We start from the raw sequence: 16,178 nt of genomic DNA on the forward strand, positions 1-16,178 counted from the left end.
GAAGTAGATTGCCCAACCTTCCTTCCGAGGAGTGGCTGGTGGGTTTGAACCACCAGCCTTCTGGTTAGCAGTCAAATGCCTTAAGCACTATGCTACCAGAGCTCCCAAAAGATATAGTAGTAACTTTTAAAATATTAGAGACTATGGGAGAAAATTACTGTTTAATGTTTTTTATCCTTTCTTTATTTTAAATGCTGCTAAGGCACTGTTAGCTACCGTAGTTGATAGCATGGATTGGTAAACCTTTAAAAGTGATTTAAAACCATGAAAGTATGGTCCTGAGCTTTTCCTAACACACTATCACAAATGAATAGTTAAATGTGGTTTAGGTAGAAAAAGAAAATGTTTTCATAGATAGATAGCTGCCATTGAGTTGAGTCTGACTTATGACAACCTTATGTACAACTGAACAAAATACTGCCTATCCTGTGTCATTTTCACAATCCCCAGAAGATGTGAGTCCATCATTGCAGCTGTGGTCCTAGTCCACGTCACCAAGGGTCTCCTTCACCCTCATTGGCCCTCTGCTTCACCAAGCATGATGTCTTTCTCTATGACCGATTCCTCCTGAGTTTGATAATGTTACCTTGTGATCCAAATGCTTTCATGAGCTAAGTTTCTGAAGCAGATCTCCAGGCCTTTCTGCCTGGTCTGCTTTAGTCTAGAAGTTCTGCTGAATCTGGTTCACTGTGAATGACCCTGCTGGTATTTGAAAAACCAGTGGCATAGCTCCTAGCATCATAGCAACATGCAAGTTAAGTAGACCCAATACATTTGGGAATCATTCAAAGAAAAAAAATAAGTATAGTGATTCCTAATAATGGATACCACCACACCAGCCCATACTCCCACGTGGTAGAGATCCAAGAGTTTAATAGAGTACCAACCAGTGTTTGTAATGATGTAAAAGACAGTCATGTGTTGGTGACCTGTCAACTTTTGAAATACTTTTGCACAAGCATGTTGCTAAACTTTGGGGATCCTCATTTCTCTCAAGAGAGAACAATAATTGATTGTGGTTCTGGCATGTTGAAATGAAAGAGTGTGAGGACATGAGCATTGTTCAGTAGGCAGCTGGAACTATAGCTGGGAAGCTCAGAAGAGAGACTAAAGCTGGAGAAATAGAATTGGAAAGCATCAGTACACCTATTCCACACTTGCCAACTATCGCGTTGTCTGATATTTCACACTTAGGACAATAGTAAAACATCTACTATTTGATATTTAGCACATTAACGATGCATATCTGGCAGTAACGAATGTCAAGATGCAAGGTGAGAGTAACACTAGCTGTGATAGTTAGTGTTCTGTGTCATCTAGGCTGGTCTGTCATTCTCAGTGGTTTGGCAATTATGGACTGATGTGATTTGGCAGTTCTATAATGAGTAGTCATCCTCCATTTTTGCATAATGACTTGGTCTTTGGAACCTAACCATCTTGATAAATGAGGAGTAGTTGGATTAGGTGGTAGTGAAAGCTATAAATATAGGTGGACTACCCGGACAAAAGACATGAGGAAAAGAAGACTGCCCAAAGAAGTACCCTGGGAACCACATCTCTAAAGGTAGAGGCAGAGAAAGCAAGAAAAGAGATGGAGAAGGAATATCAAGTGAAGACTCACAGTCATGAATTGCTGCAAGTTTAGTGCTGTTTTGGGGCCCCTAGAAAGTGCAGGTGCAAGAACATGTACTAAGATTTACTAAGCATTTACTATGAAAAAGGCAGTGTTATAAAGACCATTTGACAAATGAAGAAACTGAGTTCACATGGGTAGAACCAGGACTCATACTTAAATTACTCTGATAATAATCAGCTGCCTACATTTAGGATTTTGTATATTTAGACAATAATAAAACAAAGAGCTAGAAATAATGGTGAATTGTCAGAAACATATCTCATTCTCTCATTAGGGATCCATAATCAATCAGCTTATATACCCAGAGACTTTAGACTGAGCAGCAGAAGTGGAAAAAATCTGGTTTATATGACTATGGAGAAAATCTGTACTTGAAATGCTGTAGTTTGTTCTGGACACCTCATTGGCAGAGAGATCCATTAACATAGAAGGTGTGCAAAAAACAGGACCTGAAATTGACTAGTGTGAGAAAAAACAAAAGAACTAAATAATTGAGGCAGAGAAAGCATATAGAAAGTGAAGGTGGTTCCTGTATATGTGCTGATGTAGCAGAAAGAAAGTTCTGAGTAAGTCTAAAACCCATTCTGGAGTCCAGGGAAGACAAACACAAAGCCTTGAAATTGATCAGTAATTTACTTTGTTTCCCCTATCTTGGACATTTCCCACTTTCTTCCTTGTGAAACAGGAAAACAGCTGGCTTAAGTTTTATGCCTCTCATTTTCTTTATCCTTGCCTGGTGGAGGTAAATATAAAATCATTGGACTGAAATTCAGGAACACTGAAGGGATAAAGATGGAATAATAAACCTGTACAAACTCATCAGCTTTTATGAGAATAATCAATAGATTTTATGAGAAGAAACATTTTAGTGAATCATAAGTAACTTGGAAAAATCAAGGTGATGTCGATACTAATTAGGGAAAATTTTAAGTCTAAGTGTTTTTATTAGAAGGTTTTCTTACCCTCGTTTGGATTACATAACCAAATTATGGCCTACTATTCCTTCGGAGACCAGTTTAATGAATAGTTACTATGATTTTATAGGTAGCATGTCAATTAAATGTGTGTAAATTAGACTTCCAAAGTACCTGCTGAAATTTGAAACATATCTCTCTTGTCCAAACACTTTTGTTCACATTCATTTACTTATCAAGCACTTTCTTCATATCCAAAGTCAAGGTAAACCCAAGCCTAGCTCAGAACTTTTCATCGTCTGAATTAATGAAGCTCACATTAGCAAGGTTGTCCTCAGCAGGGTCCCAGTGTGAATCCTGAAATGTATACTCTATTGATGATATGACAATCCCATAATAATAATTTTTGAAAATTTAAGCAACAATTCCAGATAGGGCAAAGCATATATTTTGGATTGTGAGTTAAGGACTCAGGGAAAATTTTTTAAAGAAGATCTTTTTCTCTTGCTCAAAATGAATACTTCTAATAATTCTACACCTATTAATATTCATTTTAGAAAAACTAATGCCAATACCATTAAAAGAAAACAGTCCTATTAAAATTTAATCAGTATTGGGAAGGAGAGAAGGGTGAAGAGAAGGAGCACAGCAGATTCTGTAGGTGGGGTGTATTCCATATAGAATAGAAGCTATTGTATATGATGCTGTGATGGTGGATACATAACATGCATTTGTCAAAGCCTGTAGAAATGTAGAACACAAAGAGTGAACCCTAACTGTAAACAGTTGACTTTAGTTACTAACATTTAATATTTATTATTTAATAATAAATCTTTAATATTTATTTTAATAAACTAATTTTTAATTAGTTTATTTTAATATTTATTAAAATGTTTATCATTTTAATATTTATTAAAATAAACTAATATATAAATATTGGGAGCTCTAGTAGCATAGTACCTAAGGCACTTCACTGCTAACCAGAAGGCTGGTGGTTCAAACTCTGAAGGAAGGTTGGGCAATCTACTTCAGTAGTGACACCGTCTTGGAAACCCATGGAGGGGTCACTATGAGTTGGGTTCTACTGACAGCACATAACAACAACAGCAACAATGTATAAATACTAGTTTATCAGTTGTAACAAATGTACCACACCAATGCAAGATACTAATAAAAGGAGATATAATGAGCAGGGGCAGAGGGGGCATGTGGGAACTCTCTGTGCTTTCTGCTCAACTTTCTGTAAACCTAAACCTGTTCTAAAAAATTAAGTTTATTAGAAAAATTAATCGTCAAAAACAGGTGTTATAGGTCCATTACAAGATGCCGGGGAATCCAGATACCCTCTCTTTCCAGGCACACAATAAAGTTATTCCATAAGGGCAAATGAAACCTTCCTACTCCACAATACCATTAGCACATTCTAGAGTATGCACTGTGTTTTTGGAAGCAGCACAGAAATTATTCCCCTTTGGCTCAGTTCCATTCTTAATCACCCCTGAAGCTGTCTCCTGCTGGTTTGAGTCTTGATAGTTCCTGGCAGAACAACGGTACTCCTGTCCAGTTATATTGCTGCCTAGTGTCTGGTCATTACAGAAGTGGTTCATGCTGTATAATGTTCCAAGAGAAAACAATCCGTGAACCAGATTAAGCCCAAATCTAGCCTTGGATATTGTAGAGGGGATGGCAGGAGCACTGGCTGGCAGGGAAGCTGGAGGTTGATGAAATAATATAGTAGAAGAATGACCCCATGAGGCTATGTTTTTGTTTTGTTGTTCCCCTCTTGAAATGGGGAGAGTTATTGGTGGGGGCGCAGGAAAATGCTTTATTTCTTAACATATACATTTCTATTTTTTAGTGATGTAAATAAAATATTATAAAAGAACTGAAGGAGGCTAGTAAGATATCTTTTCAGTAATAAAAACCTATTATTTTCAAAGCAATTCCTCTTTTTCTGCCCGTATTTAATTAGGGAAGAATTGTATACTATTATTTATGTAAGTACCATGTCCATTATGTTCTTCAATTTAAAAATATCTATTGACCTGTATTTATAGAAATAATTCTGTACTAAAAAACTAAATAGTTGTTATTTTTCTTTGGAAAATATATTGTGAATATTGATGACTTTTTATTTTTTACTTAATCATGTACTTCACTAAGTATATGATACTGACATTTTTGTAGGTAGGGAGGTAAGAACAGCACAAAATGTTTCAAAGTTAGAGCTTAAATACCCAAAAGTGGACTGTAAAATAGGAAATATTAAAATAGTGTGGGTTGGAGACTTTCATACTTATTAGTATGAACGTTTGAAAAGCTTGAAAGTAGAACTGAAAGATGATTCAACTTCATGTCTTTATTATATGTTCATTCAAAGCTATCTAAACTAGTTCTTAAGTTTTTAATTATTCTTGCAAAATGAAGATTCCATAAAAATTTTCTAAGTAACCTTTTATGATCTATAGCAGATATGACCTAGTTTAATTTTTTAAGTTTTGCTTAATACCCTTTTTATGTATTATTTAAAATATGTAAGTATCATCGAGAGGCTCTATTGTGAAAAAATGTGAATTGAAGAGATACTAGGTCTTTATGCTAGCAATTCCAGTGGTAGAGATAGCATATATTAGCTTGTTGTAGTATAGTAATACGGTATATTATATAGTATGCTATATACTATATTTGTTGTTGCTGTTAACAGCTGGGGAGTCAGCCCCCATGGTGACCCCACATACCAAGGAACCAAATGTTGCCCAGTCCTACATCGCCCCCATCATTGCAAATAGTACTGCTGTGATCCATAGGATTTTCAGAAGTAGATCCCCAGGCTTTTCCTCCTGATCCATCTTAGTCTAGAAGCTCTGCTGAAACCTGTTCAACATCGCAATAGCAAGCAAGCATCCACTGACAGTTGAGTGGTGGCTGTGTGTGTGAGGTGCACTGGCTGGGATTCAAATCCTGGTTTCCCATGAAAGGTGACAATTCTACCACTGAACCACCACAGACCTTAAACCAAAATATCCAAACCCACTGCCGTGGAGTTGGATCCAACTCATAGCGACCCCTCCTTGGGTTTCTGAGGTGGGATCTCTACGGAAGTAGATTCCTTCCAAGAAGTGGCTGGTGGATTTGAACCACCAACCATCTGATTAGCATCAAATGCCTTGGGCACTATGCCACCAGAGCACCCTTGAATTATACTGGCACCTCTAATTATAATAAAGATTAATAATGTTAGTCTTATGAGTTGGAACCAACTCAGTGGCAGTGAGGTTTTTTTTTTTTTTTTTTTGGTTTAGTAATTTTCAGATTTTAGAATTCCTATTGTAGTCTGGTTAGCAGTCAAGTCTAGGTAAGTTCAAACAGCTAACCTTTCAGCTAGTGGTCAAACAGTCATTTATGCCACCAAGAGACTCATAGCTAATGGTGTGGAGTACTCACTATGTCAGAGACACTGTGCTAATAAGTTTGTTATGTTATCCCACTTAATATTATTTAATCTTCACAACTGTCTATATGTGTTGAACACCTACTTTATTCCATAACCTGTACAAGGCACTGGAAATTCAAAAATTAGTTTCCTGGCTTAGAATCAGTTCACAGAAGGAGCAGCTGAGGGAAAGCTAGATATTTGTCCAAAGAGAATATGGTCTAGAACGTAATGATGGCTGTTGTAAAAAAAAGTGAAGGAAAGAGATTTTATATGGCATGTACATCAAAGAGAAAATGAAGGTGGGAAGTGGATGGACATGTCATTAGAACAGTGTGTGCCAAGCCTGTAAATTACAAATCCAACAGCATATGTAAAAGCTACATGTCTATAAAGGCTTCACCTTTTCATAGGTGTGCTAAAAACCATTGAATCACCATGAAGGTTTTTTGAATGATGGCTGTTTGAGGACTGTCAGAGAACCATGGCACAGGGAGTGTGAAGGAACAAGGGACAAATGTATGAAAACAATGGGAAGCAGATATCAGTCATGCTTGTGAAATGCAGATAGTTATCTAATGTTTATATTGTAAGTGTCAGTAAATATTAGGTTCTATAGCAAATGTAAGAAATTGTCAAAGTGTCTCCCATCAGATCAAGGCTCCTACAGATTAAAAAGAAGATAGAATGTATATAGATGATAGGGTTGCACATAATAGAGGTTATTAGAGGACTAGGGAGGATTATGGGAAGCCAGGAGAGGTGAAGATTTACTTCATGCTTAGAGGGATCTGCCAAAACATGGCATTTGGGTTGACCTTAAGATGGTGAGGAATGAATAGACAGAGCCAGAAGTTGGAGCAGTGCACTATCTGATAGTTTGAAGCTGAGATAATAGTGTACACAGAGGCATGAAGATAGGAAATCATAGGACATTTTGGTGAAACAGTGAATGGTTTTTGTTTGTTTGTTTGTTTGTAGTACAGAGTATACAAAGGGAAATAGTGGAAGAGAAAGCTGAACATGAGAGCTTTGAAGATCACAGCAAATAGTGTGAACTCATAAGTCTGTAAGGATGAGGAGTCATTGAAGGTTTATGATGACAGAAGTGGTTGTAAGGAAATAATTTTTAATAGCTAACTTTTGCTTGTTGGTAAAACAGTTCACTTTCTGTCACTAAAATATCTTGACAATCTAGATATCAGTTCAGAAAGAATTTTATATAGAAGAGAGCATGCCTAGAGTGAGAAGTCTTTAAATCTGTGATCATTTTACTGGCATGGACCATTGGTGAACTTCACCATGACTCTAGTTGATTGGCTGTACCCGGCTCAAAATGGCCACTTCATGAACCTTGATGGAAGGAGTAAGAGAAGACTAGAACTTAATGTTCAGACTGGACTTGAAGTTCCTTGATATAATTCAAGGAGTTGAGATAGATTCTGAGATAAGATTTCATATCATCTACAGATTGAAGATCTATTTCTGTAGCAGATGGATAACAGTTGCAGGATTTTTCACTCCAACAAAGTAGGTAGGAGTTTTTAAGAGAGAGAAGGAATTAATCAACAGCTCCAATTGTGACTTCTCTCACAAACCTTCCTTTCTTTTGTTTGTTAGTGTCTTTTCCTGTGTCTCTTATAGTGACTAAAAGTTATGATAAATAAAACGTGGTGTCATCTTTATTGGTTAGCATTCTGGTTTTACATATAATTGCCAAAATTATTCTAAAAATATGATTGTTGAAAAAAATAAAAGGAAAATTAGTTTACATGGAACAAATTACCTTTATTGAGAGGAATGTAATTAAAAAAAAAAAAAAAAACTGTCCAAAAAAAATCACTTAAAAAAAAATGAAAAACAACTAAGCATCCAGGATATATGAACCTTATTTATTCCCCCAGGGACTGGCCAGAGCCCTGTGTCAATAAATGCTTATTAAATATAATTTCTAAATTTTTTGTTTAAAATATACATAATTATTGAAAATTTATGCATAGATTTTATAAAAGATAAATGTCAGCTTTCAGTAATGTCAAACCAGAGTTAAATCCTGGAAGTATTTTAAAACATACTCTCTAATGTCTTCATAAAGTTCTATACTGCTTAGACCAAGAAGTCTTAACATTGTGGAGGGAGGAGGGACAGCACTCTTTTTAAGAATTTGTGGATCCACGCACAAAAAATTTGCTGATGCACAGTCTTTGAATGCAATTATGGGCAGATTCACAGACTCCGTGAAGACCATAGGTGCCTCCTCCCAGTAAGATGTTCTGACTTTAGAATGATTTAATGGTTACGATAATCTCACTTCAATAAATTGGGAGTTGGCAAAATATGTACCTATATATAATTTTTTTTTTGGTGGGGAACACAAACAAATGCCTTTAGAGGTAAAAGCTTGTATAAAATCCAAGAAAAATATTACATTAAGAAATTTCAAAAATGCTGCTGAATGCATGCATATTTCTCAAAGGTCCTATAAACATTACAACAGACATTTATCAAGGAGCATCTGAAGGTGCCAAGATATTCCCAGTAATGTCCCAGAATAACTATGATTGTATAATGAAAATTCATTTGCATATCTCTTGTGTGAAAATATATGTAAAGAGAAGAAAACAAAGAGAAAAGCTATACTAGTGATTTTTTACCACTATTGTGAAATTTTGAATAATACATAAAAGTAATAACTTCTTTCAAAATAAGGAATGTGATTTTTAACCTATATGATGCATAGAATCCACCTACTAAAAGCTTATCCTTTTCTGGAGTAAAGAGACCAGCACAAATATTGAATGTGGAGTTCTCTCACTTCACAACCTCCAGTTCCCTGCACATTTTCTCTTTGAGAAAGGAAAGGTCATGGTCTAACAGAAAAGATAATTAACTCCAAACAATTTAAATAAGAAACTCTAACAAAGAGGCTCCTTACAGAGGAGTGGATGTGGCAAAGGGGACAAATGCTTATTGATAGATCACATGAGCCCCCAAAGCTAGCAATCTGGAAGCCATTATCACCTAAGAGCTGAAGGGACAAGAAGAGCACACCGTATTAGGGAGCCCAGTGGGAAGGGGAACTGTAGCAAGAGACTGCCCAGTGGAGACTGTAGTCACAGTGATGTGGCTTCTACCAAGGCACTGGTTCAGCTTCCTGGTCATCAGTCAGGGCAGGGAGAAGGCAGAGAATAGAGCTGGGGCAAACGGAGCTTCACCAGTACAATGTCTGCTACAACTTCAAAATCTTGGACTTCTCTACTGAGAAGACAAATAAAGGATCTTGTTAGTTGCATTCCTGGTGAACTATTTGTTATGAGGGCACTGCCTTTTGAGGTTGTTTGCTTACATTGATGAGTCGCTTAATCACACCCTGAGAATGATATGTAAATGTTGTGGTTGTTGTTATTTGCCATCGAGTCCACCCCGACTCATAGCGACCCTTCCTTGTGTTTCTGAGGCAGTATCACTATGGAAGTAGATTGCTCAGCCTTCCTTCCGAGGAGTGGCAGGTGGGTTTGAACCACCAGCCTTCTGGTTAGCAGTCAAGTGCCTTAGGCACTATGCTACCAGAGCTCCTAGACTGCTTTTCTAAATGTCCTTGCTTGGAGAATTCTTTCAAGAAAGAACACTATACCCCACTACCAGAATTTCTCTTATTTCCATTTATTTTGGAAACCATTGCGGAAGGAAAAAGAGATGTGGCCGTGAATGTTTGAAAGAATTCTGCCTGTAGTCGGTGGCCATAAACATATGGCCTTCACCAACTACTTGGAGTCTGTTCCAACAATATCTTTCAACTGTGCTTAACCCCATCATTATGTATTCGTGTTGCAGCTTCACTGGGGAAGCCTGTGTTCAGAGCCAAGGTATGTTAATAAAATATTATGGGTAAGGACACAACAAATAAAAAGACAGAAATTTGAGAAACTGCATGGCAGAAAGCCTGACAGAGTTGTGGATGAGGAAGAAGGAATTTTTTTGTCTCATTGAGAAAGCACTGTCAGGATCCTTAACATTTAAAGGTTTCAAACTTTTAAGGGTGTTCTTCTTGAAATACTGTACTTGGAAAACAGAGACGTTCACACTTAACTACGTTTTGTTTTAAGGTATAGAGATGAATTTAGAGTGAATTGATTTTCTCAAGCTTTTTGGATACAGATAATCTTCTTTTAGGGTATTGGCATTTTTTTCCCCACATTATAAATGCTGTACTTGTTCATTGAAGAAAATAACAGAAAAGCTTTGAAGCATAAAATAAAATGAAAATTATCCAGAACTCTACTACTTAGAACTAATTAATTAACTTAATTTATTTTCTTTTTTTTTCCTCTGCATATATGTATATCCTTAAAATAAAATCATGGTATTCTGATTCTTTAATATTTCAAATTACTTTCCAGAAGTTTTATACCAGTTTTCATTTTACCAACAACATATTATTTAATTATGTCTTTTTCTTATAATTTTTAAAATCTTTATTTATAACTAAATAAATAAAATAAATAAAAAATGACTTTTTAGTAAGGTTGAACTTTATTGATCATTCTTGCTTTTTGAATTACTTATCCATGTTCTTTCCATTTTCCTATAGGAGAATTTGAGGGGTGTGTGTGTGTATGTGTGTGTATACAGAGAGAGAGAGAGAGAGAGAGAAACTCTTTGTAGAGAAAAATTTTGTTTAAGAAGAGTATCTTTCTTGTTAGAAAAACCAAAACCAAACCAAACTCAACTGCTGTCGAGTCGATTCTGACTCATAGCAACCCCTCCTTGGATTTCCAAGGTGGTATCTCTACGGAAGTAGATTGCCTAATCTTCTGAGGAGTGGCTGGTGGGTTTGAACCACCAGCCTTCTGGTTAGCAGTCAAAAACCTTAGGCTCTATGCCACCAGAGCACCTCATGTTAGAAAAGATGAGAATAAATGGTTGCCCTTAACTAACTAATGAGAGGATGTTTATTTTTTGTGATTTTTGGTGAGAACCCCATGCCATCTTTTTCTTAGAATAAAATCCAGTTTTAAAATACTGAATTGTCAAATTTTTATGAAGATTTTAAGCCAAAGTAGTATCTTCAGATAGGTGTTAGGTTGGTGAGACCCATTTTAGAAATTGTTAGGCCTCAAGGAAACTTTAGATATTTTAATTTTTTTAGGAAAATTTTGAAGGTGTTATTTAACAATTTTAATTGTCCCCAACCCCCACTCCCCCAAAAAACTGTAAATTGCTTAGAACTGAGATATTAAGACCCTTGGTTCCTGCTATGGGAAACAGCTACCAGAAGATATGGGAGAGAGAAATAATATACAGTTAGGGGAAGGGTATAATTATTGTTCCTGGTGTGTATGGCTTCATAAAAATGGTTAATGGCTGTTAATTAATTAAAAAGTGGAAATAAGAAAGGACTTGCAGACAGACATTTTCAGAATGATAAATTTACCTAAAATTAGACACTTCTTAGTTTTTGAAAATTGCTAACTTTCTTGAGATCATAAACAAGCTTGAAACATAATTAACACCCAGGATAAGTTAGTCCATAATTCGCTGCTCTTAAAGATAACATATAAAACTTTCTCACTAGATCTTATAACAAAGTTGAGAAAGGTGGAGAATTTTAATGCCAACCTCAACCTAAACTCACTGCTGTTGAGTTGGATCCGACTCATAGCGAGCCCTCCTTGGTTTGTCGAGGTGGTATCACTACAGAAGTAGATTGCCCAATCTTCCTTCTATGGAGTGGCTGGTGGGTTTGAAGCACCAGCCTTCTGGTTAGCAATCAAATGCCTTAGGCACTACGCCACCAGAGCTTCTAGCCTCAATCTAGTAAGTTATTTTTAGAACTGAATTCCTGAGAGTTTTGCTGTTTCCTAGGTACAATCTTAATTTTGCCTCAAGTATCCTCAAAAGACAGAATTTGGGGGTTTCTTAAATTTCTTCTCTTAGTAGGCTAGATATATAACAAAAAAAGATTATGTATGTGGTACGATGTAGTCATCTCTTTGTTCATGGCACTTTGCTAGTCTAATATTTGTGAACCTTTAAACACATGGTTACTTACTCTGTAATGGCAACCAGCAGTCATGTATTAAGATTTTTTGTGAATAGTCCCAGCTGTTGTAAAAAGGAACAAACTGTCGCACCCACAGATTACAGCACTTTGGGTTTAGACTACAGGCCATACCTCTGAGACCTGTTGTGGACACTGCGAACATCAGTATTCCTTGGAGAAGGAATGAAGATAGTCTCTTCTGGCTTCTAGAGATTCTTGCATAACTTGCTGTTATCTCAGTTTCCAGGGATGTTTTATCCTGGCATGGTCCTCGTCCCCATGTTGAGCGTCAGACTGGGGATTTCTTTTCTATTCCAGAGGGTCACTATTCAGCTTTGCTTTCTTTTACGTGTTCTTCTTCACTCATTCTGGGTCCTTGGCTTATCACTGGATGTGGTTTGGGATTGGTTGTGAATACCCTCTGTTGCAGTAATCTAGTACTAACTATGCTTCTGCAAAGTGTTAGCAAACCATTCTGAGATCCCAGAGTTCCTCCTGGTACTTGGTTTCCTTTCCTCTTCTTTCCACCCCTCCCAGAATCTTCTTCCTTGTCTCTGGAATATAGAGAACTCATGCCAGTGACTACAGGAAACTAAGTGAATTAGGCTTTGTGCTTTTAGTTTCTTTTTCTATCCTCCATATTCCAAGGCCAGGTTTCTTTTGTGGTTTGAATTTTTTCTGCTCTCCTACCTGAACAGCAACTCTGCAATTACACATGAAGTTAAGTTTACATTGCTTAAGATAAGGGGGTTTATAAGATAAAGTAGTTTACCCTTTTCCAATTCTCACACTCCTTAAGTACATCTGTTACTGCTTATTTCATCTGGTACTCCTTGATTTTGCTTTATACTTTGTTAGCATCTCCTTCTTCTCTCAGATGATTTCTAGGTTTTTTGCTGAGTCCCTGTAACTGATTAAATAAACAGCTTTGACAAGGCACATTGTTGTTGTTGTTGTTGTTATGTGCCGTCGAGTCAGCCCTGACTCATAGCGACCCCTCCTTGGGTTTCCGAGGCAGTATCACTACGGAAGTAGGATTGCCCAACCTTCCTTCCGAGAAGTGGCTGGTGGGTTTGAACCACCAGCCTTCTGGTTGGCAGTCAAGTGCCTTAGCCACTACGCTACCAGAGCTCCCGACAAGGCACATAGGAATCTTAAAAGAAGAGGCGTGTACCCAGTTGACCCATTCCCCCTTATGCCTTATTTCCTCCTAAAGTTGAAAGATAGAGGACAATTATAGCAACAAAGCATCATTGTATTTTGAGGTCTTTTAATACTGATTATGTTGGAAATACTGGTATTCCATTAGCAAAAGCTCTTAATTATCTTCAACCTAGCTTCAGATTGTCTCAAGTTGATCAAAGGTCCGTGGTGCTCCGCCCTGTAGTAAATGTACCTCTGGAAGAACTTGTCTGCAGTCTTTATTGCCTTAGAGATGAGGGTGCTCCATCTCCAGTCATTGCCAAATAATTGACATGAAACACATCTTAAGGAGCTTGTCCTTTCTTCCTTTTGATTTACTCATGTCACTCACATCAAGTATATTCTGTTTCTGTTGAGTATTAGCTTCCATTCTGCCAAATGGAATGCTGATGGTAATTTACTCTGGAGCATCATGTCTGCAGACTGATTGTGGATACTGATGGGAGCCCTTTTTCCATGAAAATTAGGCTTTTTTGTTTTTTGTTTTTTAAAGTACATTTACTTTTGTACATTCTACTGTCTACTCCATTTCTTTTCTAGCTGGCTAGTAAGTACTTTAAAACAAGGTACGTAAGGATGATTTTATGTCTCATCCTCATCCTAAAACAACAGAATTAGTTTAGAGAATGATGGCAAAAGATGGGTGCTTTTTCCGACTCTCTAACCTAGGTGTAGCATCTGATACAACATAGCTACATGTTGTAGCTGTTCATCAGTATTTTGCTTTAAATGTGAATGGTTTGAGCTCTGAAAATAGTGTCTTCTTCCATCTACTCTCCAAATATACTCTCTGCTCTTTCATTCTAGCTCAGTTTATTGGCATTCTTGTTGTCAAAGAGCATTCCTTGAAAGAATCTGGAATCTATATTACTGGCTACAAAATAAGGCTACAGTGCATTATCTTCCTGTTGTCCTGTTTCATTCTTTTAAAATCATTTCCAGTCAGGTTTAATGAGTCAGCTCAGGTTTCTCTGTCTTTCAAAAAAGTGTATATGTCCATTAAAAAAAAAAAAGAGAGAGAGAGAGATTGGTATGTTGTTTGATCTGTACAAAGTTTTTGTTTAAAGGGAAACTTTATTTTTCATGAGTCCAGGGGAGAATTCTTTGGTTTTACAGGAAAATATAGACTGTGGCTGTTGACTGTGAGTTGAATTCACTTACTGCTCTTGATTTGCCAGGCTAAAGGAAAAGTTATCAAAAGAGCAGGCATGTTGGATGGCATGTAATTTTGAGCTGTGACATGGCTCAAACTAGGGTTTGAAGTAGAATCCCATCTCCACACGGGGCTGTCAACACATTTGTTTCATACCTAAAAGCACATTATTCAGGAAATGCCAGAGGGGTGAACATGCATTTCATTCACTTTGATACGAAAATGCACATTCTTAGAGTGTGCAAAACAAAAGGAAAGCCCAAGGCAGCTGTCTCTGAAGCCAGTTGTGGATGTGTCACCACAGCTTAGAGGCTTCTCTTTCCCCCCGCCACACGGCACATGGCTATTTTAGACATGTTTCTGTTTACCTCTGCAGCTTAAGGTTCTTGGAAACATTTTAAATTATGCTATTTTTGGTGAGCTACTTATCATGAGATTAAAAAAAAAAAAAAATTGGAAAGTAAAGTTGTTTATCAGGTCAGCTCGATTTAAGAACTTTATAGCACTGTTTTAAACCAAAGGAATTTAGATTTATATATATAAAAAAAAGTATAGCAATGATCTAACCAAACTCCTGCAATTTTTAAAGAAATTGTATTCTAGAGATTCAGAAACTTTGCAGGGTGACAGAGCTTGTTTATGACTATATTGGGATTCAGAATTTATTGTTATGACTGTGGGATCCACATATCTTCACCACAACATGAAGGAAATTAGTAGCTGATTGCAGAGTCAAAGTTACTAACTGTTAAATACAGTCTGTGTGACCTGACTTTTCCTGGCCTATCCCTATGTGAGTCCAGTCAGGCAATGTCCTTAGATGTTTTGCCTCTTCTAATACTTCACATGTATTGGCTCTTTGACAAAATCCTAAACCTAGGCTTGCAAACTTCCTTATATTAAAAAAAAAAAAAAAAAAAATTGGCCGCCATGCTTTCTTAGCTGATCTTATTCTCTCTAAATTTCTGTTGTACTTCTTTCAGTGTCCAATACTACTTTAGCATAGTGCCTGAGGCACTTGACTGCTAACCAGAAGGCTGATGGTTCAAACCCACCAGCCACTCCTCGGAAGGAAGATGGGGCAATCCACTTCCGTAGTGATACTGCCTCGGAAACCCAAGGAAGGGTCACTATGAGTCGGGTCCGACTCGACGGTACATAACAACAACTTTTTTTTTTTTAATCCATTTGATTGAAATATAATTTATGTACCATGAACTACACAAAACTAAAGTGACATGGGTCAATGCCTTTTTTTTTTTTTTTGCAGTGTTCCCTCCTACCCCTGGTAACCAACAAAGTTTCCTTCCATATGTAAACCTTTCCTTGAATTTTTACAATTTTGACATTTTTATAATAATGAACTAATACTATATTTGCCCTTCTGTGATTGACTTATTTCACTCAGCATAAGGTCCTCCAAGTTCACCCACGCTCTGCAGTGTTTTGCAGATTCTACATTATTCTTTAGCATTACAGAGTATTCCATTGTTTGTATATACCACAGTTTGGTTATCTGTTGTTGGGCACTGGCCAATACTACTTTGTAATTACTTGCCAAATGACTGATAGGTTTCCTAGGGGCTGCAGGAAAATATTTCAGAGGTAGGTGGAGATGACCTGACATTTGTGGCATGACGGCCCTGGCTAATGTCTGTCTTGGTTAGACAGTTTTAGAAGTGAAGATTCTTCTTAAAAAAAAAAAAAAAAAAAAAGGAACTTGAAACAAAAGTGAAAAAAACTCAGAATTGGCATAACATAAATTCTGTCCATTGGTCTGTCTTGTGGATTTAAGG

General features: G+C 36.9%; 1 protein-coding gene across 1 annotated transcript in view; it reads left to right on the forward strand.

The window, feature by feature from the left end:
* Positions 1–16,178, forward strand: part of BICC1 (BicC family RNA binding protein 1) — a 367,817-nt gene that overhangs the window by 291,024 nt on the left and 60,615 nt on the right. The window contains 1 exon segment of the mRNA XM_007958861.1: positions 1,321–1,341. Coding sequence (XP_007957052.1) covers positions 1,321–1,341 — 21 coding nt within the window.

This window comes from Orycteropus afer, unplaced genomic scaffold (genome assembly GCF_000298275.1).
Source record: "Orycteropus afer afer isolate SDZICR_OR568_19922 unplaced genomic scaffold, OryAfe1.0 scaffold00016, whole genome shotgun sequence".
Taxonomy (NCBI): Eukaryota; Metazoa; Chordata; class Mammalia; order Tubulidentata; family Orycteropodidae; genus Orycteropus; species Orycteropus afer.